The sequence below is a fragment of the Myotis myotis genome, unplaced genomic scaffold (assembly GCF_014108235.1).
Source record: "Myotis myotis isolate mMyoMyo1 unplaced genomic scaffold, mMyoMyo1.p scaffold_m19_p_19, whole genome shotgun sequence".
NCBI lineage: Eukaryota > Metazoa > Chordata > Mammalia > Chiroptera > Vespertilionidae > Myotis > Myotis myotis.
The window spans coordinates 6,168,436-6,194,878 of NW_023416323.1; the positions used below are offsets into that span (position 1 = coordinate 6,168,436).

Here is a 26,443-nt window from a genome sequence, read left to right on the forward strand (position 1 = left end):
GATGCACCAGCCTGGGCTCGCTGGTGGGCAGAGTGGCTTGTGCTTGGAGCCTTGGGAGGGGATGGCAGGCCAGTTAGCTGAGGTTCCCTGCTGGGGCGGGCTCCGTACAGAAAAATTAATCACACCCATGGCTGAGCCCCTGCTCAGCCGGACATGGCTCCGAGCACTCCGTACATGTTAGCTCAGACGCAGTGACCTGTGAGGCGGGCAGTAGTCACCTCCATTTGTAGGTGGGAATCTGGCACAGAAAACTACACGGGATGCCTGCGTTTTGAGAGCCAGCAGAGCGGCCCTCTAGGCCAGGCACTGCTCCAGGGTTTTATGTGGTTCCCTCACCGGTACTCGCCACAACCAGGGAGCTCAGCACAGTGTTCTCCCCATTTCACCGGTGAGGACACCAAGGCCCAGGGAAGTGATGGAATTTGCCCAACGTGTTCATGGGTGACAGACATAAAATTTGAACCCAACTCTATCTGGCTGGGGTCAAGTCTGCCTTAGTAAGACTGACTCTTCTGCCTCTTACCAATGTTATGATCACCGTTTCTGGGGTTGTTTCTGTCATTTTAGTGATCTTTTTGCTTTCTTTTCTCCTAGGTAGAGCTGGCACAAAGTAGGCCTCAGTTGTCCCAGAAATGACTGAATTTGCTCCATTTGATGCTTGCTTAGGAGATGGATGCGGCTGCCTCTCTCCACCCCCTATGCTCATGGGGCCGTGGCCTCGGCCAGTTCCTTCCTTCCCCAGAGCGAGGGGAAAGGGGTGAGGGTGGGAGGCACTCCCCACCCCCTGCCTTGGCGTCTGATTCCTGAATGGCCTCTGGTGTCAGCCCTTGGCTGTTTTTGGTCATTTGTATATTCCATTCTCTCACCATATAGTTTATGAGTCCCCGTTATGTGCCCTGTATAGTTTTGGATGCCAGGGAGTAGCACATAGTCTAGTGGAGGCGGCAGAGAAGTAGCATTTGCCTTTCGAGTGCTCAGTGTGGGTATGGCTGAGGAAGGAAACAGAGATCTAGCTGGCCTTGGTTGGCAGGAGGGGAGCTTGGAGAAAGCTCCTGAGGGAGGCATCAGGACATGAACATAAAAGCCCAAAGGAGTGGGCTAGGCAAGGGGACAGCATGGGAAAGGTACCTCGATGTGGTGGTAAAACTTAGCATAGGCTACTGTGGCTGGAGCAGAAGAGAGGAGGGTGGCAGGGCACAGGTCCTGTGTGCAGTCTGGGGTCCCCTAGGGCCATGCTTCTCAGACTGGTTTCTGAAGACCTGGGGGTGGCTGCGGCAGGTGTTCGGCATGTGATTTGGGATAGTGTTTGCAGGTTGTCTACTTTTTAAACTGTGTTTTCATTTAGATCAGTGGTTCTCAACCTTGGCTGCACATTAGAATCACCTGGGAATCTTTTTAAAATCCTGATTTCTGGGCCTCATCCTCCGGAAAGTCTGTTTCTTTGGTATGGGGTGGGGCCACAACATTAGTAACAAAGAAACAGACTTTCCGGAGGATGAGGCCCGGAAATCAGGATTTTAAAAAGATTCCCAGGTGATTCTAATGTGCAGCCAAGGTTGAGAACCACTGATTTAGATGATATTTTCAGCAAGTTAATATAGGCATGTTGTGAATCATCTGGACGATTTCTTCTAGTCAACCAGTGACAGTATTCACTAGCTGCCACTTCCATAGCTCTAACTAACAGGCTCAGGCAGTCCCTTGACTTTGGAGTTCGCCTTTGTGTAATTGCTGCCTGTCTTCCAAAATGCTGGCCTCATCCCCAGCTGTGGGTGAAGCATGACTCATTGGGTCCCCATGGTGACTCTAGGTTGTTAAGAAAAACCATCTTAAAAAAAAGTTTTTATTGATTTCAGAGAAAGGAAGGGAGAAACATCAATGATGAAAGAGAATCATTGATTGGCTGCTTCCTGCACGCCCCCTGTTGGGGATCGAGACTGAAATCCAGGCATGTGCCCTGACCAGCAATCAAACCATGACCTCCTGATTCATAGGTCGACGCTCAATCACTGAGCCCTACCGGCCAGGCAAGAAAAAACATCTTTTGAAATAACATATGCATCTCCTCGGTCAGGTTGTATTAAGATACCATTTCATAGATGAGGATGCTAAGGTTCAGAGTGACTCATGCAGCCTGGAAGTAGTGGTCAGGATGTGAATCAGCCGGACCCAGGTGTGGGTTTGGGCATCTGCGCCCTGTTCCCCTCTCTGGGCTGAGTGTGTCAGGACTCAAGAGGGATGCCGTTGCGTGGGTCCTTCTCCTCGGCCCCTCCAGCCTGTGAGCGTCATGGTCCTCACCTCACCCTCACTCCTGCCTTCAGGCTCTGCTGCCTCATTAGCAGACCTTCTGTAGAGTTGCATCTCTAACCTGTTAGCCACTAGCCATGTGTGGCCACTTAAAGTTTAAAAAGTTAAAATTAAATAAAAGTGAAAATTCAATTCTTTGGTTGTACTAGCCACATTTAAAAAAAATCATATGAGTGTTTATTCCAATACTGTTGGCAGTATGGGAGAGCAGCAGGTCACCCGCAAACATCTGCTCCGTAGAAAGTTTTGTTGGCTAAATTAGCCATCTCCTGCACTTGCCCGTGATCTTGGGCATGTGATTTGTTCTCTCTGGGTCTCAGTTTCCTCTTCTGAAGGGTGGGGATAGTAACAGCATCTACCTCTCAGCGTTGCTGTGAGGGTTGGTATTAATCCAGACCAGGCATGTTGTGAGTACTCAGGAAATGCTAGCCGTGGATGGAACCCTGCTTGTTTGCTCCCAGGTGTCCTGTTGATGGGATGGGACGCAGGCTACCAGACCCTGCCTCAGAGTTCCTGGCCAGGGAGGCAGCAGGTGATGATGTGGTGCAATGCCTGTGAGGGAGGAACCCCCTCAGCCAGGCTGGGGGCTGTGTGTGTGTGTGCATGTGCATGTGTTTGGAACAAGGTCTCTGTGTGCGTACGTGCATAAGTACATAGGTACATGTGTTTGTCAGGGATAGCCCAGGTCTTCAGGGTGTCAGGGATGGTAAGGGTGGGCTGGCTAGGAGGTGGGAGGGCTTGGTGTCCTGGGTGCGAGAGCAGAGGGAGGAACAAGAGTCTCAGCTAGGACAGTATGATCCAGTCTTCTTGGTTGTGTGATGGCTGCCTGGCCTTGGGTACTAACTGAATCCTTCCCAGCCTCAGTTTCCCCATCTGTAGAGTGTATGCCCTCATGGTCGCCAAGTGAGCCAGGTGGTGGGAGTGTCAGGCCAGTGCACAGGGCTTCTTCTGGGGTCAACTCCTAAGAAGAAGGCTGTGATACAGCCCCTGCCTCCCTGGGGTCAGGGGATTCCATATGCGGCTCCTCCTCAAGCCAACAGTTCCCCATCTCTCTACCAGAAATAGCCACAGCCCTTACAGTGGCTTCCCAGTTCCTGCCCAGCCAGGCCCCTAGCTTCCTCTGTAGCCATATGTGCCTCACTCCCCTCCACCACCTCCTGACTGTGTCTCACGCAGGCCACACCTTGGCACTGCTCCTCCTGGGCCTGGCACACTCTTTCCCAGGTCTCCACATGGCTGCCCAGTCTCTTTCAGGTTTCTGCTTAGATTTCACCATCTCAGTGAGACTTTCCTTATAACTGTATACAAAATAAGAAATCCTCACCCCCTTCCCAACCCCTAGTCCTCTATGTGCTGCTTTTCTCCATAGCATTTGTCAGCTTCTGATATCTAATCTTATAAAAGAGAAACATGCAAATTGACTGCACCTCTGCTACGCCCCAAGCCATGCCCACCAGCCAAACAGAGCAACTATATACAAATTAACCCAACCAAGATGGTGGCCAGCAGACACGGAGTGGAGCAAGCAGGAGGTTTGGTTGCCCCGGCGATGGAGGAAGCCAAGCTTCCCGCCTGCCCTGGCTGGCTGTGGCCTCCGATCAAGGCAACAAAGTTTCAATTATAGAAGATAAATAAATCCCAGATACCTGCTTCCAGCCAGCCTCCACTGGGATCTTGGGTGGCTGGGGGCTGTGGCCAGCCTGCAAACAGCCATCAGCCCCTCACCCAGGCTGGCCAGGCACCCCAGCAGGACCCCCACCCTGAAGGGGGTGTGGCCAGCCTGAAAATGGCCCTCAGCTCCTCACCCAGTCTGGCCAGGCACCCCAGCAGGGACCCCCACCCTGAAGGGGCTGTGGCCAATCTAAAAACCACCCTCAGCCCCTCACCCAGGCTGGCCAGGCACTCCAGCAGGACCCCCACCCTGATCCGGAACACCCTTCAGGGCAAACCAGCCGGTCCCCACCCATGCACCAGGCCTCTATTCTTTGTCCTCCTGCTGGCAAGTGGACATCCCCCAAGGGCTCCCAAGCTCCCAGAGAGATGTCTGACTGCCAGCTTAGGCCCAATCCCCCCAGGGAGCGGGCCTAAGCCAGCAGGTGGACATCCCCCGAGGGGTCCAAGACTGCGAGAGGGCACAGGCCTGGCTGAGGGACCCTCCCGGGTGCACAAATTTTTGTGCACCGGGCCTCTAGTCTATAATAATAAAAGCATAAAATGCCAATTGACCGAATGACCAAACAGCAGAATGACCATCCGATGACCTTCCGGACAACCTTCCAGACGACCATGCTATGACACACACTGGCACCGGGCCAGCCAAGGCAGGTGCGATGCGATTAGTTGGGGAGGCCCCTGCCATTGCCCCACAAGCACCCCGCAGAGGCAAGTCCAGGCCACTCTCTGCATGGCGATCAATGGGGGTCTCCATGATCAATTGCCCCAAAGAGGGAGGCTCAGGCCACCCGGCTGGCAGCCACAGAGAGAGACCCAGGCCACCCAGCTGGCGGCGCTGCAGCAGGTGGGCGGGGCCTCCTCTGCAGGACAATGAATCTGGGGGCCCCACAGTCGATTGCCCCACAGAGGGAGGCCCAGGCCAGCCAAGCGATCACACCCCATGCCTGTCACCTGCAGAGGGAGGCAACCAGTGGCAGGTGTGGGGAGGGGAGGCAGCGCCACACAGATGGCAAGCAGTGGCAGCAGCTGGGCCAGGGCCAGCTGCAGGCACCCGGGGGAAAGGAAAGCCCCGATAGGCCTTGATCGCCAGCCAGGCCTAGGGACCCTACCTGAGGTGTCCCAGACTGTGAGAGGGCACAGGCCAGGCTGAGGGACACCGCCCCCCCCCCCCCATGCACGAATTTCATGCACCAGGTCTCTAGTCTCTCTATATAAAAGCCTATAAGCAACCAAACAACCGCTATGACATGCACTGACCACGAGGGGGCAGACGTTCAGTGCAGGAGCTGCCTCCTGGTGGTCAGTGTGCTCCCACAGTGGGAGCGCCACTCAGCTGACCAATGGGTGCCAGACACTGGGCTCACGGCTGGCAAGCGCCTCCACAGCAGTGCTACTACATCTCTTGGGCTGGCCTGCGTGGATAGCGCCGAAACTGGCAGTCCGACATCTCCCGAGGGGTCCTGGATTGTGAGAGGGCGCAGGCCGGGCTGAGGGACTCCACTGGTGCATGAATCCGTGCACCGTGCCTCTAGTACTGTATAATTTGCCTACTTACTTATTTTAATGCCTGTCCTCCCTCCATCCCCATCCCCATCCCCAGCCCTGTAAGCTCCCCCAGGGAAGAGAGTTCTGTTTTGGTCACTGCTGCCTTCCTGGTGACCCAAGCAATACTGACAAAGCATGGGTGCCCTATTTGTGAAATAAATGAATGCAGGATTTTTTGCTTCACCTTCACTTGGCAGAATTTTGAGCTCAAAAGCTGTGGTTCTGTTTGCCACCCTTCCCTTGCATTAATGAATGCTCTGGGCCTGGCCCTGTGCTGGGTGTGGCTAGGGACACAGTGGGGACCAGGACAGACCCTGTCCCTACTTTGTGGAGCTCTCATTCCAGTGCGGGGGTGGGTGGGGAGGGCACTGATACTCAGATGATCATACATGTGACTGAGCACAGTAGAGGTAAGTGCCGTGAGGGGACGCAAGGCTGAGCTCTGAGAGTCTGAACCGTTGTAGGCCAGGGGGCTGTTGGGAGGCTTCCTTGAGGAAATGAGGATTTGGCAGGTAAAGATGAGTGAGCAGTGTGCCAGGGGGAGGATGGATAGTACGTACAAAGGCCCTCAGGTGAGCAAGAGCAAGGAGTGTTCAAGGGACTGAGAGGGTAAAGTGTGTGTGTACGGGGAGCACAGTGATCCATGAGGCTGGAGAACAGGCAGGGGCCACTTTCAGATGGTCTCTTGTAGCCTCCGTAAAGGCCTTGGATGTGATCCCTGAGCAGGGGAGGGGCAGGGTCTGAGCTGTGTTTGTAGGGCCCCTGGCTCTGGTATGGTGCTCTCAGCATGTTTAGAGCCCACGGCTAGGCAGACTCAAATAATTGGCATGATTTCTGTGGGTGCTGTAAGGCCCTGGGTGGCAGGGTGAGGGGGTAGGTGTTGGGGCAGGTGGCAGGGAAGAGAAGAAATCTGCTGTGGTACTTATTCTTGTCCCGGTATCATTTGCAGCCCACCCACATCTTCAGTCTGCCTCCAGTCCTACCTGCTCCAAGTAAACAGATGGGGCCGCTGGGGAAAGTGTGGTGTTTAAGAGGAAAAAAAAAGTATCTTTAATGCTGCCTTCTTACCAAAGATGTGGAATAGGTAAAAAATACACGTATTATAGAAATGTGTAATATAGGAAGTGAAGGTCCCCATGTCTCCACCCATCAGAGGAAATAGTGATACTGGAAAGGTGTTGAGCAGTTGCTGTATTGGCCTCTGTTTGAAGAACTTAATGTGAATTAACTCATTTAATCCTCACAACGGCCTTGGCAGTGTGTACTATTATTATATCTAATATACAGATGAGGAAACTGAGGCAAAGAAAAGGGAAGTGATTTGCCCAAAGTCACACAGCCCAACCTCACAACTGAGGTTGAAATGCATTTGGTTTCCGAGGCCACCTGACTGCTGTACCTATTATTCTTCCTCTATTGGCTCTTGGGCACAATTCCTTCTACGCATGTGACAGTTAAACATAGACCTACTCTTGCCCCCCAGTCTGTGATACTTTTTCCCATAAGTTCCATTGTTGATCGTATAACTGCTTTTCTGAAAAGGATGCTTTAGATGAAATTTATACATGAATTGTCAGATGCATGTCAATCTCAGTAATGTCAGCAGGTGAAAAAATAAGTGTGTCAGAGTTGAGGGGACATTTGTTTCAGAAAAGAGATCAGGTTGGATATTCTGTTGCTTCATAAGCACATTGAATGGTGATGGTCAGTGTCGGTCCATCAAGTGGTTCTTGTGCATGAGATGCTATGGTGTGTCCTGTCAGTTGGACCCTCTTTAAGGGCTGGGTGCTGTGCTGAGCGCTTTCCATGAATGAGCCTTTGAAGGAGCCACTGCCCGCAGCCCCATTGCACAGAGGAGGAAACTGAGACTTGGGAAGGCTATAAAGTCAGGGAGCAGGGACATGAGCCTGAGTCTGCCTAACTCCAAAGGCCATGATGTGGTGCATTGTGGTGGGGAAGCCAGGCTGCCTGGGGTCCCATTCCAGCTCCATACATTTTGATCCAGTGATGGGAGCAAATCATTTCACATCTGTGACTTAGTTTTTTCATTAAAATGGAGGTAATAGTATAAGTGTCTGCCAGAGGGTGGACACAGGGTTGCTGTGAGGGTTGAATTTGCATGTACAAAGTACTTAGGTGAGCCTGGCATGTGGTAAATGCTATATAGGCATTCCCTCTTTTTAGTATTAACATCATATGGACCATTATGACAATACTAGATCCCTGTTGTGGACATTAGGTTGCTTCCAGGGTTTTACGAATCCAGCGAAAATACTCAGAGGAGCAGTTCTCCAAAGGGGTGGCTTGTCCCAGGGAGTATTTGGTAATGTCTGAAGACATTTTTGATGGTCCCAGTTCGGGGGAGGGCGTGCTGTTGGCTTTAGCAAGTAGAGACCTGGGATGCTGCTAAGGCTCCCACCGTACACAAAGCAATCCCCACAGCCAGAATCACTCAGTTCCAACAGTACTATTGCTGTGGTTGAGAAACACCTCTGTGCTCTGTCATAAGCATTTTCTGCAGAAGTTCCTCCAAGGACATGTGTGTTTTCCACATGATCAGTTTTGCTAAAGTGCTCTTATAAACACGGTAGCAGTTTGCAGAGCTGCGGATGGAGAGTGAGGGAGTCGTTTCCCTCTGCCCACCGCGTGCCTTTCGTCCCCATTCCTGCAAGTAGATGCTGATCCTTGAAGTTATTTCCTGAGCAAGTCCTCTGGGAGCTGCAGTTGAGGCGCAGATGAGAGGCAGGGAAAGCGCTCCCAGAGGGTATCCCAGCGCCAGGAAGGAGCCCTCACCCTACTCTCGCAAGTGCCTCGAGGCACAGAGCCTCAGCCTCCTCTTCTGCCTCCCTCATCCCATCTGTCTTGCCTGGTGTAGAAACCAGGTCAGGAAGAGGAGGCGGGAGAAAAAGGATCTGACAAATGGCAAAGAAATGAAAATTTAATTTATTTTGAGCCTGTTCTGGGCACAGAGCTTTACTTGGTACATATTCATTCCACAAATATATATTAGTGGTCACTGTGTACCCTGCATTGCACTGTGCAAGGCTTTGAGATCCAGTGCTGCCCCAGATAGGCCAAAGCTCCTGCCCTTGCCATGCTGACATCACAGTGGGGAGAGGTTGGCAATAAACTGATAAGCTGGTAAATATGTACAATCACATGAGTGATGGTAAGTGCTTATGGAGAAAAATAAAGGTTATGGGGAGGTAGGATGGATGTACTTTTCTCTAAGGATGTTAGGAAGGCTTCTCAAAGAAAGTGAGCAGAGATTGAAGAAAGTGGCTGGGGCTATGTGGATACCTGGAGAGGAGCCTCCTGACAGAGGCAGCATGTGTCAGGGCCCAGAAGTAGGGGTGTGAGCAGGTACCACTGAAATGGAGTGTGTTTGGAGAAGTAAGGGGGTGACAGTGCAGACCTCATAGGGTCCTGGGGCTCCTGTTAAGGACTTCGGCTTTTACGCTGGGTTACCTGGGCACACCAGAGGGTTTGAGCAGAGGAGGGATGGGCTCTGACTCAGGTGGTCCCAGGGTCCCAGACTAGAGGAGTGAGGACAGAAGCACTAGAGTTCATCTAGGCCTCACAACCTTACTAAGTGGCAGGAACCACCCAGCTAGTTTTGCAGATGAGGAAACAGGTTTGGACGGACCCTTCCCAAGACTGCCAGCCAGGACGAGGCCGTCATCCAGGGCCTCTCCGCTTGGCCCTGCACCACCCTGTAGAACGCCTCTCGTGAATCTGACCCCCAGCACTGTGAGATGCAGCTTCTGCAGGAGCTACGGTTTGGAAACCATTGAGAAATAAGACAGATGAAAGTAAAAATGTCTTAAAGAAATTTTAAAATAATTATACAGTGTTTGAGACATAATGATAGAGTAAGTGAATGATACCCATGTACTCAGTGACTGTTTTAAAAAATAAAACCTGCCCAGCCAGTGTGGCTCAGTGGTTGAGCGTCAGCCTATGAACCAGGATGTCTCGGTTTGGTTCTAGGTCGGGGCACATGCCTGGCTTGCTGGCTCAGTCCCCAGTGGTGTGTGCAGGATTCTCTTTCATCATTGATGTTTCTGTCTCTCTTTCCCTTCCTCTCTGAAATCAATAAAAAAAATAAAAGTAAAACCTGCCAATGCAGTCAGAACCCCCTATTCAGTCACGTCCTCCTCCCTGCTCAGAGCTGATCGAAGAGTGCGATGAGTCCATTCCCATTCAGCTTTCTTCTGTGCAAAATGTACTCCCTAAAACTCCAGCACCCTCCCTCCCCCTCTTAATTTTCCGGGCTTCCCTGTTCCCTCCTGGAGTGCCTGTCCCTCCTCCAGCAGGGTCTGGGTCATTGTATAGGTGGGTGCACTGTGGTGCACTTGCCTGCAACCACATAGCCAAAAAGCTGCAGAGCCCGGGGTTGAAATTTGGACCCTTGACTCCTGATTCCTCCTCCTTACTCATTGGTAATCCAGCCTTCTTGAGGCAAAAATCCAGGCAGACCTGCCTTGGAGTCAGGGGAGTCCTGGAAGCCAGGAGGCCCAATTTTGGCTCCCCTGTATCTTCTGGATCCCCAAGGAAATACAGAAAAATATGTTAAATCCATTTTATGCAGTATGATATAACAACTGCAAAGCAGAGCCTGGTGTGATCACCATAGAACAGCCGTGGGCAAATGAATAAAACTAAAAAAAAAAAGACCGTACCCTTTTATGTAATGATGTTTACTTTGAATTTATATTAGTTCACACAAACACTCCATCCATGCTTTTGTTCCGGCCCTTCGGTCCAGTATAAGAACCCATTGTGGCCCTCGAGTCAAAAAGTTTGCCCACCCCTGCCATAGAATATCGTCAGCTCCCAGAAATAGCGCCCCCTCTCAGTTACTCCCAAATCTAACCACTCTCCTGACTTTTGGATAGTTGTTGTCTTGATTTTCTTTATGCCTAGTTTACAAGCTAGAACGGCATCCCTGAACAAGTAGTGTCATGTCCCTGTTCTGCACTTATATGAATGGACCCTTACTTGATGTGTTATTTTGTGTCTGGCTTCTGTCATTCAGCATCACATTCTTACACTTCATCCCCGTTGTATGTGTCAGTAATTTGGTCCTTTTTATTGTTGTTTGAATTAACCTCATTTTGTTTATCCTTTCTTTTGTGGGTGGGCATCCAATCTGTTGCCAGTTTTGGGGTTACTGTATGCTGCTATGAACAGTCTAGTGCAGTGGTCGGCAAACTCATTAGTCAATAGAGCCAAATATCAACAGTACGATTGAAATTTCTTTTGAGAGCCAAATTTTTTAAACTTAAACTAGATAGGTAGGTACATTGTTACTAACTTAATTAGGGTACTCCGAAGCTGGTCTTTGCTAAAAACGTCCTCAGTCTGATTGAGGTACGTCCGCTGAGGTCGACCCCTTCCAACTCTCCCATCCACGCTCGCCTTGTATACTTGTTTCATCTATCTCCTTTCGTTCATCCTCTCTATATGTCCAAACCATCTCAACATACCTAAAAAAATGTTTCATTTGATAATAATAAAGCCACCATCACAAAACAGTTACAATTCTTAAATTGATGACAAAAATACCTGTAGGATTTGCAGCTGGTTGGAAAAATACAGGTAACTTTATGCTTCGAGTAGGTACTTTTTTTTTATTAGTGTAGATATGGTTATAACCATATTATGGCATATACAGTTTAATAATTTTTTCGAGTAGGTACTTTTGGCAGACGCGACTAGTGCTAACCATGCACAATGAGACTGCTCACTCAACTCGTGCATGAATCACCCGCGTCTCCTCCCCCCACGCTGCGTATCCGCGGCCCGCCTGCGCCGAGTCTCCCATCGCCGGACCCACCGACACCCCCCACTTCTTCTAACGCCACTTCTTCAAAATAGACTCGCCCAGGCCGAAAACCCACTTCTGCGCATGGGCCATGAAGTTTCAATCGCACTGTACGCACGTGGTATTTTGTGGAAGAGCCACACTCAAGGGGCCAAAGAGCCGCATGTGGCTCGCGAGCTGCGGTTTGCCGACCACTGGCCTAGTGCATGTTTTTTTGGTAAACAGATACACTCATCTCTATTGGGGGTTGTGGAGTTGCTGGGTTATGGTGTAGGCATATGTTGAGTTTTAGTTCTTACTGCAAAGCAGTTTTCCATAATGGTTGACCATTTGATACTCCGACTAGCAGCTATTCCTTAACATCATTGTCAACACTTGGCTGTTAGCCATCTGGTGAGTGGGTTTAACTTGCATTTCCCTGTAACTAATGAGATTGAGTGTTCTTGGTTGTGTGGTGTCTTTTCCTGTGAGGTGCCTTGTTCTTTTCACCTGGTGGTTCTCCTCTAGCTGACAGCTACAGTTCCGGCCCAGGCCTTCAGCGGACTCAGATCTGGACAGCCTAGGGAGCAGCAGGGAGTGGGGGTGGGGCCATGCAGGTACTCTCCACTGTGGGGCATGCTGCTTTCAGGCCATTGGCCAGGGCAGGCCCCCTGTGTGCAGACACTTGGCCTCTAGAGGCTGGTCTCTGACCTCCATCGCAGCTCCCCAGGGAGCAGGCCATCCTCTTGGCTGAGGTGCCTGGTGTTTCATCACCGCAGGACTGCGTCACAAACACCTCAGCAGAGGCGCCACCCTCAGTGGGAGGACAGGGCAGGATCCAGGCGGGAAAACTAGGGATCTTCCAGTTCCTCCCCCTGCCTTAGCCCAAGCTACTGCTGGCTTCTTAGTCGCTGAGATGAGAATGTAAAAAGTGACTGGTGTGCCGAGCATGGGCCAGGGCCTCCACCACTGCTTAGCTGGGAGACCCAAGGTAACCGGCTTTGTCTCTCTGTGCCTCTGCCTACCCTAGGTGTGGTCACTGCCTCTCTGGTGGGTGGTTGGGAGCATTTAACACATTAAGCGCCCTGTCCGTCACTGGTGACTGACACTATCTTTCTGTCCGGAAGACAAAACGGGCTGGGCGCTTAACGTGTTAAGAAAGACTCCATGGGAACGCTGTCACCCTACTCACAGCCACCCAGCTGGCAGTGACTCCCGGACTCTGCAACCCTGACCACTCCAGGTCACACGTGGCTGCCTTCGCTTCTCTCTTTCCTGTCACGGCAGCCATGTGTTTGCGGATCCTTAGGGGCTGTGGGCTGAACCTTTGTACACACTGGGCGCTTCAGTGCTGAATCACGGAGGCTCCTTGAGGTGAAATGAAGTTGCTGGGTTGGGAAGGGGAGGGGAGAGGAGCGCTGAGATTGGACACCAGGGCCTGTCCTTTCCTTCCACAGCACTCTTCCTTTGGACTCTGGGTCCGTCCCAGCCCTTTGGGAACTATTCCAAACTGAACTCCCTCCTGGGAAAGTGCAATATTGGCCCCTGTGTTGGGGAGGAATTCCCTAAGCTCCCACCACAGCTGCCAGGCCCTACGTGTGCTCCCAGGCACCTCTCCTGGCTTCTGACCTGCAGCCACGTGGACCCTTGGCAGTTCTCCCTGCTCACAAGCTCCTTTCTGCTTCAGAGGCTTTGCACTTGCTGTTCCCCTGCCTGAAATTCTTTTGCCTACATTTCAGGACTCACCCTGCTCACATGTCCCCCACAGCATGTGGCGGACATAGCTCCTTTCCCTGCTGTCCTTTTCTCTTGCTTTATTTTTATTCTCAGCGGGGTCGCCACCACCTGCCATTGTTATGTGTCTGCTTCCCCCACCGAAATGTGAGCTTCGCGGAGGCAGGGGCTGTGTCTTAGTGATGCTCTGTGTCTGGCACCCAGGATAGTCTCTAGAGCTTAGGACACCCTCAAACAAATGGGTGGCATGATTGGACTCTGGAAGTGTTTCTGTGGCTGTGTCTGTTCCTGGGCTGGGGAGTGGGGGCGTCTACTGGGGAGACTTGGATTCATTCACTGTGTACTCAGCCGATACCCAGACGTTGTGCTGGCTCACTGTGAGCACTAGCAGGTGTGGGGAGAATTGGTTGAGGAAGTGCACAGAGGGCACCCAGTGAAGCCTTTGAGGTCAGGAAGGCTTCTTGGAGGAGGAATCGGTTCAGCTGAGACCTCCAGGAGGGAGAACTCACGAAGGTGTGGGGAATGGAGGCCAGAGGGAAGGGCCTAAGTGACAAGCAGGCAGAGAGTAGGATGGGGGAAGAGGGATTGGGGAGGTGGTGCCGGCTGTAATCATTGTCATGGTCATTAGCCTTTATTGAGGGCTTTCTAGGTGCCTCTTGGCTCACAGGGAGAGAAGGCCAGACTTAGATGGAATGTAGGAGCTGAGTGCAGAGGTTGAGAACCCAGGGAGAAGACTGGTTAGGGGAGAGGAGAGGAGATGATGGGAGGTGAGGGAAGGTGGGGCCCGGTGGGAGAAGTGGTTAGGAAACTGGGTGGCTGGGACCACCCTGGTCAGCAGGGTAGGAGACAGAGGAGTACAGGCGGGCGGAGGCCGGGTCCTGAAGGGTCTTGAATCCCAAGCCTAGGAGCTTGTCACTTTCCCGAGGCCAGTGGGAAGCCACGGGAGGGTTTTGAGTAGGGAAAGGACAGGGTTAGGTTTGAGGGTCCTTCTAGCTGTGGAATCAGGGAAAGCTAGAAGGGGAGGAGTCTAGGGAGCAGGTATAGCGGGACCCTGCTGGGAAAGGATAGCGCTGGCCCTGAGCCAGACTCAGGGAGGGCTGGATGGAGAAACTGGTCACATTAGTGATTAAAACAGACGGGTGGGACATTGAGGATTGAAGGTCTGACAGTCCTGGGTATTGGGTTCATGAGGTGTGAGTCCTTTGGGGTGCCTGTCATGCCTGCTGGTGAGGGGAGCCCCTGCTGCTGCTTCTGGCCCTGTCTTGGCAGGTTGGAGTTCAGAACATGATTTCTCAGCCCGCTGTTTACTTCCCTGTCACTGTTCATCTTGTCTCTCCCCTGCTTCCTCCCACTTACCTCCTTCCCTCTGCCCAGCCCGGCAGCTTGCCACGGTCACATGCCAGGCAGTAGTGTGTCCAGCCCACCAGCTCCCCTGGGGCACGGGAGAAAGCTGATGCCCACAGTGTCCCTAGAGGCAGCTGCCACTTCTCTGGGGGCTCGGTAGCTCCTGACCTGCTGTCCGCAAATAACCCTAGGCGAGGAAAGGGAAAGGCGCCTTGGGCTCTGTGGCTCGTGGCTCCTGCCCAGGCCTGCTGCTCCAGGTAGGGGCCCGGCTGGTGGCTGCCTCCTGTCCTTCTCCCCTCCACCCTCCCGCCTGGGAACCTGAGACAGAATCAGCAGCCTCGGCGTCTGTCAGTCTATCAGCTGCTGGTCCCTGAGGACAGAAAGGGAGGTCTTGGGGAAGGAACCAGGGCCTTGATCAAGCCCCCAGGACTGGCTCCTGGGCCCCAGACAGGTGTCTGCACAGTAGGTTGCTTTCCTGGAGCACCTGAGGCCCTCTTTTTTTTAAATAGGGGCAAGGAGGGACCTGAGGCTGGGGAGCGAAGTGGGGTGGCCTGAGGCCGGGGAGTGGGAGTACTTGGTTTGCTAAAGATGGCAGGTGGTTGGCCTGGTTTGGAAAGGAGAGAGTGAGTGAGAGTGTGTGTGTGCTGGGGGGTGGCAGGCAGATGCTGTTGGCTTTGAGCACTCCCTTAGGTGCCCAGGGCTGTCTGATTCATCTAGGTTACCTCAGTGTTGGGGCATGGGAGTGACGCTGGGGGTGGGACCATAGCTCCCTTACCACCCTCCCAGCCTGGAGTGAGGGTGGGTGGATGGGCTGCCTCTGCTCAGTGTGGGTGTCGTGGGTGTTGAGCACAGGTCTGGCCTGCACATAGGCCAGGGAGCTCTGATCCCTGCAGAGTAGGGCTCTGTGGCCAGGGTTGTGTCCTTCCTGCTCCCCCACCCCTAGATTGGGGTCACTGGAGACACAGCCACATCCCCCCCCCCCCACTCCCACCCACTAGTTCTCCCACTCTCACTGGCTCCACCATGTACAGAACAAACAGCATCCACAGGGGCCACAGAGCCTGGAGGTCCCCTGGGAAGGGGCTGGGGCCCAGTCTCCCTCCAACTCTGATGAGCTCCTCTCTTGTCTTGCAGATTGTGCTCTGTTCCTGCATGTCCTGCTGCCCTGAACTGTCCTGAGCTAGGTGACAGCGTGTCACGCTGCCACCATGAACGAGGTGTCTGTCATCAAAGAAGGCTGGCTCCACAAGCGTGGTAAGGGGCCACTTATGCCTGTGGGATTGTGCATCTCTCTCTCTCTCTTCCTCCCCCCTCCCCTCCCCTCCCTTCCTGGCAGCTGATGTTGTGAGAAGCAGAGGTGCAGGGTCTTCACAGCATCCCAGCCAGTAGCTCTTTACCACTCATTTCATGAAATCCTTCAACAGTAGTCTGGGCAGAGGAGCTGTGGCTCTGCCTGGGGCCAAGTCTCCAGGTCTCCCTAGATACTTTGCATGAGCCCGCAGGCCAAGCCTTGAGCTCTGCTTCTGCACTAGTGATTTCATTCATAGCCCCATTTTATAGGTAAAGAAACTGAGGCTCTGCAGACTCAAAGGTCCCAGGTTCGATTCCGGTCAAGGGCATGTACCTTGGTTGCGGGCACATCCCCAGTGCGGAGTGTGCAGGAGGCAGCTGATCGATGTTTCTCTCTCATCAGTGTTTCTAACTCTCTATCCCTCTCCCTTCCTCTCTGTAAAAAAATATAAGATAAAAGATATTAAAAAAAGAAACTGAGGCTCAGAGAAGGGAAGTCACTTAATTGAAGTAACACACTCATTCAGCAAATACTCATCAAATGTGTGGTTTATGCCAGGGTGTCCCAGGCCCTGGGGACAGTGTGGTGCCCTTATGGAGTTTCCATTCCATTGGGAGGTGGGGACAAACAAACAAATATGCAGACATGTGATGGTAGTGGTGATAAGTACTGTTGTGAAAATAGGAACTCTGAGAGGGAAGGGGCTGGAGAGAGATGGGTGGTCAGGGGAAGTCGTTCTGAGGAGATGAACAGAGGCTGGAGCAGGTAAGGGAGCGGGGTAAAGGTGACACAAGGACAAAAGTGGAAGTGTGACTGGAGCAGAGAGTGAGGGAGGGAGAGCAGGAGGAAGTGGCACAGTGGAATGCTCTAGGTGATTGGAAGCCGAGGGGGTTGTGAATTGTGGTGTGACCGATCTGGTTGTACTGGTGAGCAGCCAGTGACTGAAGGTATTTACAGGGTAAAGACTAAGAGACAGACCTCTAGGTCCGAGGCTGCCTGTCCATAAAACTGTGGCACTTACCGGCTCTGCTGCTGCGTGCAGCTGGGAAGGAACGCAAGCTGAGAGCTGGCTTGTCCAGGCCGAGGAGGAAGGAGGCAGGCTGTCCTGGCCTCCTGGACCTTCCTCTAGGGAGGGAGGGTTTCAGGCCTGTGATAGCTGCTCTTCGTGTACTTTCATTCATTCAGCAGACATTTATTGAGCAGCTGCTGTGTTCCAGGCACTTATCTGGGCACTGGGAATATAGCAGTGAACCAAACAGGCAAAATCCCCGTCTTCATGTTCATGTCTTACATTTAATGGGGAGGGCAGTGGCCATGGAGAAAAACCAAGCATCATGTACAGGAGGGGCTGTGAAACAGGCAGGGGGCACTGCCATAAACAGGGTGCTCAGAGAGAGCCTCGCTGAGAGGGGCCCATTTGAATAAAGACCTGAGGGAGGCAAGGGAGTGAGTCCCATGGCTAACTGAGGCAAGAGCATGAGGGTGAAGGGGACAGCCCACGAGTCTGGAGAGGGGAGTGGACAGGCATGTTTGAAGAGGGCAGGGAGGCTGATGGGGCTGGCCTTTAGGGAGCAGGGAGAAATGCCCACCCGTCCTGCCCTGTCCTAGGCTGCAGACAGCAGTGATGAGGGGCAGAGGCAGTTCCCCAGGCCAGGCCTCCCCCATCAGACTGGGCAGGGAGATCTATTCCTGTTGCCCTCAAAAGACAGGGGTGTCATTCAGGACATGTCAGTCTACCTCTCAGATTGGGCCTTGTGTTTGGGGCCATTGATGGAACTTTCTGAACCTGGGCAGATGTCAAGGTTCTAACCCTGGCTCTGCCACTTCCTCTGGGTGTGACTGTGAGTAAGCTGTCACCTCTCTGAGCCTTGGTTGCACATTTGTAAAATGGGTTAACAACACAGGCCTCTGACGCTGTGAGCTCCTTGAGGGCAGGGGTTTGATCCAGTTTGTTTGCTGCGGTAGCCCCAGTGCCTAGAAAAGACATGGCATGCAGTAGGTGCTCAGTAACCAGTTGTTGAATGAATGGTTGAGATTGTGTGTGTGGGGGGGTGGGGGTGGGGGGGGGGTGGGCAGAGACCAGTGTGGTCTGTGGGCCAGAGTCTCAAGCTCCTGATTTTCCCAAGGCCCATGGGTGTGGGCTGGGGTGTGGGTGCCCTGGAGGTGGCTGGAGGACTGTGGCAGGGATGGGGGTTTGTCTCTAGTCCAGGTCTGCTGAGAGCATTAAGTGAATCTCAGCCCCTCTCGGGCCTTCACTGTCTTCATTTGTGCTGCAGGGAGACCAAATGAGCTGTTGAGGTGGCCTGACTGGGACACACTTGCCTTGGGTTCGCACCACACACACGTATTTGTTTCACTCCCGGGCCTCTCAGTGCCCATTGTTCTGAGCAGCAGCTGGCAGAGATGGGCAAGGCAAGGTGGCTTCTGCTGACTGCAGCTGTTTTGGCACCTGCACTAACCCACCCCTGGTGTTTACAATAATAGCAGTCCCAGTTTACTTTGTGCCCATTCTGTGCCAGGCATGGGCTGTGCTGTAGGCAAGCTCGATTTTGTTGCATTTTCTTAGCTGTCTTGTGAGGCGGGCATCTTGCAGATCAGGACACTGAGTCTAAGCAGGAAGACTGACTTGAGGTTCCATTGAGAAGGTGGCAGCACTGCATCCTCTGACTTTGAACCAGTGCTTCCAAGGCCTGGCCCACAGGCTGCTTCTTGCCTGGTAAGGTCTGTTCAAGGAATGGCTGAAGTGAGAGCACCATTATTGGAGTGGCTCATGCTATGTGCTGGTTCCCTTTCCAGAACAGCCTCTGCCAGGCCCCCCTAGGCTGGTCCTATCTGCCAGTTTAGAGGCAGACAGTGTCGTGGTCAAGAGCGTGGACAAAGCAAACCCAGCTCCATCCTAGCTATTCTGGTCAACAGCTATGAGCCTTGGGCAAGTAATGGGACCTCTCTGTGCCTCAGTTTCCTCATTTGTAAACTGGGATTATTGTGGGGATGTTTTTTCTTCTAGGTTTCTTTTGTCTTCTTAGCTTGTTCTTAGTATAAAACACTATAGGTTAAGTGCCTGGATCATAAGCTCATCCCCAAACTAGTTTCAGATCAAGAAATAGAACAAGACAGTCTCCAGAAGCCCCCTGCCACTCCCGAACAGTAACTCTCCTAATTTCCAAAGCATAAGTGAGTTTTTCGAGTTTTGTTTTATTTTTTTAAAAATTGAGGTGAAATTTACATAACACACTATTAACTACAGGCAGCCCTCAGGTTACATCGGACTCGACTACTACATAGTTTCATGGTTATGTTGCCATCTCCCACTTACAGTATTTATTAAAAAAAAATTCCGTCATTTCGACGTATGTATATATGTGCTTTATGTTTTTTATTATTTATTTATCACAAGTAAAGGTCAGGAATTGTTATTTTTCTTTTAAATTTTGTTTTACTTCTTTCACTTCATTACTGCTGTGTATGTGCTCCATGTGAGTGATGTAGGTGCTTATGTAGGTGGGTTCTGACTTACGTAGGAACGGATCTCCGACGTAACCCGAGGACCTGCTGTATTTTCAAGTGTACAATTCAGTGGCTGTTAAGTACATTCACAGTGTTGTGTAACCACTACCTCTGTCTAGTTCCAAAACATTTTCATCACCCTAAAAGAAGGCCCTGTACTCATTAAGCACTCAGTTCCCTTTCCCCCTCCTGCCCCTGCCGCCACCGGTTTGTTTTGTCTGTATGGATTGACTGATTCTGGATAGTTCATATAAATGAATCAAACTATTTGTGGTCTTTTGTGTCTGGCGTTTTTCACTTAGCATAATGTTTTTGAGGTTCATCCATGCTGTAGCATGGATCAGCACTTCATTCCTTTTTATGTCCAAATAATATTCCATTGTGCGAATATACCACATTTTGTTTATCCATATGTCTGTTGATGGACATTTGAGTTATTTCTTCCTTTTGGCTATTGTGAATAGTACTGCAGTGAATATTTGTGTACAAGTATTTGAGTACTTCTATATTTATAATCTATATTTATGTAAATTACACAAATTAGGTTAAATATCCTATATTTATATGCTAAAAGTCTATATAATTAGATAACACATAGATGTAAATAATCTGGGTTATATATTCTATATTTATAATCTTCAGTGTATTCTATATTTAACTTTTAGAAGAAGTGCCAAACTTTTCCATATGGCTGCACCATTTTACATTTCCACCAGGTTTGAGTTTCTCCACATCCTCACCAACATTGTTCTTTTCTTTTTTTAATTGCAGCCATCCTAGTGGGTGTGAAGTGTTATCTCATGGTTTTGATTTGCATTTCCCTAATGACTAATGATGTTGAGCATCTTTTCATATGCTTGTTGCCCATTTTTATCTCTTTGGAGAATTGTCTAGTCAGGTTCTTTGCCCATTGTATAATCAGGCTATTTGTCTTTTTGTTGTTGAGTTGTAAGAATTCTTTATGTATTCTAGATACTAAACTCTTATCAGATATATGATTTGCAAATATTTTTGCCCATTTTTTGTTTGTCTTTTTAGTTTCTTGATAATGTTCTTTGCATAAAAGTTTTTAATTTCAGTGAATCTACTTTATTTTTTCTTTTGTTGCTTGTATTTTGGGTGTCATATCTAAAAATCCATTGTCGCCAAAGCCGGTTTGGCTCAGCGGATAGAGCGTCGGCCTGCGGACTGAAAGGTCCCGGGTTCGATTCCGGTCAAGGGCATGTGCCTGGGTTGCGGACACTTCCCCAGTGGGGGATGTGCAGGAGGCAGCTGATCGATGTTTCTCTCTCATCGATGTTTCTAACTCTCTATCTCTCTCCCTTCCTCTCTGTAAAAAATCAATAAAATATATTAAAAAAAATAAAATAAATAAAAAAATAAAATAAAATAAAAATCCATTGTCAAATCCAAGGTCAAGAAAATTTTTTTATAGCCCTGCAAGTGTGGCTCAGTTGGTTAGAGTGTCGTCCCATGAAGCTAACGATCACAAGTTCGATACCCAAGTTGCTGGTGGGTTCCATCCCTGGTATGGGAGGCAACTAGACAACTGATGGATGCTTTTTCACATCGATGTTCCCCCCCCCCCTTCCTCTCTCTAGAATCAATGAAGAACATATCCTCAGATGAGAATTAAAAAAAAAAATTCTTGATTTTTTTTTTTAAGAGAGCCCTAGGGAGAGAGAGATTGAGGGAGAGAGAAACATTGATTTGTTGTTCCACTTACTGATGCATTCATTGGTTGATTCTTGTATGTGCCCTGACTGAAAAACAAACCCTCAACCTTGGCGTATCAGGACAACACACTTACCCACTTAGCTACCCTGCCAGATCCAAGGTCAGGAAGATCTACCCCTATGTATTCTTCTAAGAGTTTTATAGTTTTCTTATATTTAACTAGATCCTTTTGAGTTAATTTTTGTATGTGTGATACGGTGTGAGGTAAGCATCCAACTCTGGTTTTGTTTTTTGTTTTTTGCATGTGAATATTCAGTTGTCCCAGTACCATTTGTTGAATGGTCTTGACACTCCTATTGAAAATCAGTTGACCATGGTTTTTTTTGTTTGTTTGCTTGTTTTTGACAATTCTATTCCATTGGCCTATATGTCAATCCTTATGCCACACTGATTCAATTATTTTAGCTTTGTAGTGAAATCAGAAAGTGTGAGTACTTTTACTTTGTTGTTCTTTTTCAATATGGTTTGGCTGTTTGGGGTCCCTTGCCATGTGAGTTTGAATTCCATGTAAATTTGAAGATTGGCTTTTTCATTTCTGCAGAAGAGGATGTTGGAATATCGTTAGGGGATGTGCTGACTCTAGATAGCTTTGGTAGTGTTTTCATCTTAAATATATCAAATCTTTCAATTTGTGAACACAAGATGTCTTTGAATTATTTAGGTATTTCATTTCTTTCAGCAATGTTTTATAGTTTTTAGTGCATAAATCTTTTACCTCCTTACACTATTGTAAGTGGAATTGTTTTCTTAATCTTTTTTGGATTGTTTACTGCTGGTGTATAGAAACACAACTGATTAGCCTGTTCTTTTGCTGAATTTGTTTATTAGTTCTAGTAATTGTTTCATGGATTCTTTGTGATTTTCTAAATATACAGGATCATATCATCCTATATAATAAAAGCCTAATATGCTAAGTGTTCGGTCAACCAGTTGGCCGTTCAACCAATAAAAGCGTAACATGTTGATGATATGCTGAGGCTGCTCAACCGCTAGCTATGACATGCACTGACCACCAGGGGGCAGATGCTCCATTCGGTATGTTAGCTTGCTGCTGGGGTCTGGCCAGTCGCGACTGAGTGAGAGGGGCTGGACATGCCCTGGAGCCCTCCTGTGGTCCCTCCCCGTGGGCCAACCTCCTGCGTCCCTCCCCGGCCCCGATTGTGTACCGGTGGGATCACTAGGGTTGGCCGGTGCCCTCTCGCAATCCAGGACCCCTCAACGGATATTGGAGAGCTGGTTTCAGCTCGATCCCATATGCCAGGCTGAGGAACCCCACTGGAGTATGAATTTGTGCACCGGGCCTCTAGTCTTCAAATATAGATAGTTATACTTATTCTTTCACATCGGATGCCTTTTATTGTTTTATTTTTCTCTAACTAAAATGTCCAATAACATGTTTAATAGTGGTGAAAGTGGACATTGTTGTCTTGTTTCTGATCTTAGGGGAACCTTTTGGTCTTTCATCACTGAGTATGATGTTAGCTGTGGGTTTTTCATAGATGCTCTCTATCATGTGGAGGAACTTCCCTTCTATTCCTGGTTTGCCGAGTATTTTTATCATGAAAGGATGTAGGATTTTGTCAAATGCTATTTCTGCCTCAATCGAAATGATCATGTGTCTTTTTTCCTTCATTTAATATTAAATTGAATGATTTTCATATATTGAACCACCCTTGCATTTCTGGGATAAAACCCACTTGGTCATGGTGTGTAATCCTTTTAATCTGTTGTTAAACTTGGGGTTTTGCTAGTTTTTGAACTTCATATACATGAAATTATTTAGTATCTAAAATTGAAAGAATTTAGTAAGTTAAAACCTATAAGATATACTTAGGACAGTATGTGGCACAAAGTACCACTATAATGTTATATCATCATCATCAGTATCATTTAATGCAGTGGTTCTCAACCTTCCTAATGCCGCGACCCTTTAATACAGTTCCCAACCATAAAATTATTTTTGTTGCTACTTCATAACTGTAATTTTGCTACTGTTATGAATCGTAATGTAAATACCTGATATGCAGGATGTATTTTCATTGTTATAAATTGAACATAATTAAAGCATAGTGATTAATCACAAAAAGAATATGTAATTATATATGTATTTTCCGATGGTCTTAGGCGACGCCTGTGAAAGGGTCGTTCGACCCCCAAAGGGGTCGCGACCCACAGGTTGAGAACTGCTGATTTAATGGATAGCCCCTTAAGAGGAAACAGGGATTCAGAAGTGAAATGACTTACTGGCGGCCGCACAGCAAATATAGCTCAGAGCTCACCTTGCCATCCTATTTCACATGTGCCATGTGAGTTGAGGGCTTGGACACTCTTTGCAAAGTAAGCTGATGATAAGAGCATTTATTGAGTGCCTGCAGTGTGTGCTGGGCCCTAAGCTGGAGGCTGTATGCTTGTGATCGCATAGTTTTTAACAGTTTAAGATATAATTTACATACTATACAATTCAGCCTTTTATTTACTTATTTAAAAATATATTTGTATTGATTTCAGAAAGTAAGAGAAAGGGAGAGAGAGGTAGAAACATCAATGATGAGAGAGAATCATCGATCTGCTGCCTCCTGCACACCCCACACTGGGGATTGAGCCCACAACCTGGGAATGTGCTCTGCCCGGGAATTGAACCGTGACCTCCTGGTTCATAGGTTGATGTTCAACCACTGAGCCATGCCAGCCGGGTGCAGTTCAGCCTTTTAAACTGTACAGTTCAGTGGCTTTTAGTACCCAGAGTGTGCAACCATCTCCACAATTAATATTAACACATTTTATTACCGTGCTCCTGCCTGCTTTCCTGTCCTCCCTCCTCCCACCTAGGTGCCTCTTGTGGTGCACAGTCTCACACACTGCTGTTCATGTCTACGGATTTGCCTAATCTGGACATTTTATATAAATATGCTCATCTAATTTGTGGTTCTTTTAGTTACGGTTCATCTATGTTGTAGCGTGTGTTTATATTTTGTTTCTTTTTATGATTGAATAGTATTATATTATGTGGATATGCCATACTTTGTTTATCCATTCATTAGTTGATGGACTTCGGGATCATTTTCACTTTTTACTATTATGAATAATGTTGCTGTGGGCATTTATATACAAGTTTTGTTTCACCATCTCTATTTTTATCTTTTGAGGACTTAAATAGCATTTTATTTTATTGAAAACTTTTATTTTATTAAAATAAAATTGATGTACACTATCCTGTTTGTTTCAGTTGTACCTCAGGAATTTGATATTTACCAGGTGTACTGGTTAATAATGTGGATTTTTTTCACTAGATGGAGTTACACATATGTTGATATATATGCAATTTGATATGTATGCTGTTTTTTTGTATTGACAACAGGCTTCAAAACTTCATATGACAAATTTTCAGAAGGTGTTAACATCATAGATATTTTTACACTTAAAATTGTAGATTTTCATGCCAAAAAAAGAGCATTTGTGGGAAGTTTTAATTCATTATTTTGAAGAAAAGTGCTGCTGAATACTTTGGGAAGCTTATGGTGAATATGCTCCATTTCAAGATACTTGTGAACATTGGTTTAAACACTTTAAAAGAGATTATTTCGATGTGAAAGACAAAGAATGTCCAGGTCAACCGAAAAAGTTTGAAGACCAACAATTACAAGCATTATTGGGTGAAGATGCCTGTCAAACTCAAAAACAACTTGCAGAAAGATTAAACGTTGCTCAGCAAACCATTTCTGATCGTTTACAAGCAATGGGAAAGATTTTAAAGGAAGGAAAATGGGTGCCACATCAACTGAACGAAAGACAAATGGAAAACTGAAAAGTCATCAGTAAAATGTTGCTCCAATGGCACGAAAGAAAGTCCTTTTTGCACCGAATTGTGACTGGCGATGAAAAGTGGATTTATTTTGAGAATCCCAAATGCACAAAATCATGGGTTGATTGATCCAGGTTAACCATCAACATCCACTGCAAGGCCAAATCGCTGTGGAAAGAAGACAATGCTCTGCGTTTGGTGGGATCGGGAAGGTGTGGTGTATTATGAGCTTCTAAAACCAGGTGAAACCATTAATACTGATCACCACTGACAACGAATAATCAATTTGAACCACTCTTTCATCATGAAATGACCAGAATGTGCCAGAAGACACGGCAAAGTAATTTTGCTTCATGATGACGCACCATCACACACTTCAAAACCAGTTAAAGACATGTTAGACGATCTTTCCTGGGAAGTATTAACTCACCTGCTATATTCACCAGACCTTGCTCCTTCAGATGACCACTTGTTCTGATCGATGGCACACGCACTTTCTGAGCAGCACTTCAAAACATACAAAGTGGAAAATTGGGTCTCTGAATGGTTTGCCTCAGAACAAGAAAGGTTCTATTGGGACGGTATCCACAAATTACCTGAAAGATGGGAGAAATGTGTAGTTAGCGATGGACATTACTTTGAATTAAGCACTTTTGATGTTTCTCTTGAAATTATAGTGTTTTCTTTGATTACAAAATCCTCCATTATTAACCAGTACACTTAGTATATACATTATGGAATGATCCCCATGATAAGTGTAGTTATCATTTCTCACCTTACAAAGTAATTACAATATTTATTGACTGTGTCGCCTATGCTGTACTTTATATCCCCATGATTTATTTATTTTATAACTGGAAGTTTGTGCCTCTTAATTTCCTTCACCTATTTTACAGCCCATCTCATTTTCTTCAGCAGACTTGTGAGGAGTGGGTTCTTGTAAGTGTGTGTGTGTGTGTGTGTGTATGTGTGCGCGCGCGCGCGCGCGTATATACACCGGATGCTTGGATATTCACAGTGAGAACAAATAGAAGGGGTCAAGGGACACTTGGAGGGCACAGCAACAGTTATACCCGGACTGGCACAGTGTTTTTACATTTGATCCAACTGCACGGCTGTACTGGTGAATACCAGCCCATGGGGTTTGGCCTTACAGGGCCACAGGGCATGTGTGTTTGGAAGCTTGGGCCTCTCCTGGGACTGGGCCACGTGCTGGCAAGGATGGCTTGCTGTTGGCCACACGCTGAGCAGCTGGTGCCCTGGGCCACTGCAGCAGGCACCTTCCTGCCAGGCATGACCTCTGAATCACTGGGCACAGCCTGGCACCAGCCTTCATCGGCAGGGGCGACCTCAAAGGTTTCTCTTGGAGAGGCAGTATCCTGCCTACCCTCATCCACCCTCCTCCCACCCCGGTGCCCCTTGTGAGGCACGGTTACACCGGGCTGTCTGCCCTGACCTCTCTCCCTCTCCTCTGCCTTCGTTCAGGTGAATACATCAAGACGTGGAGGCCCCGGTACTTCCTGCTGAAGAGTGATGGTTCCTTCATTGGCTATAAGGAGCGGCCCGAGGCCCCTGACCAGACGCTGCCCCCTTTAAACAACTTCTCCGTTGCGGGTACGTCTTAGGGCAAGTGGCTGGGCCAAAGTTTGGGTGCTCCAAGGACAACTGGCTGGTCTTGTGGGCACATGGGGATTGG

At 48.8% G+C, this 26,443-nt stretch overlaps 1 protein-coding gene across 1 annotated transcript in view; it reads left to right on the forward strand.

The window, feature by feature from the left end:
• AKT2 (AKT serine/threonine kinase 2) overlaps positions 1 to 26,443 on the forward strand; it is a 61,209-nt gene that overhangs the window by 7,233 nt on the left and 27,533 nt on the right. Inside the window, exons 2-3 of the mRNA XM_036346939.1 lie at positions 15,545 to 15,664; positions 26,233 to 26,361. Of these exons, the coding sequence (XP_036202832.1) occupies positions 15,619 to 15,664; positions 26,233 to 26,361 (175 nt within the window). The 5' untranslated portion in view covers positions 15,545 to 15,618. The remainder of the gene's footprint in view (positions 1 to 15,544; positions 15,665 to 26,232; positions 26,362 to 26,443) is intronic.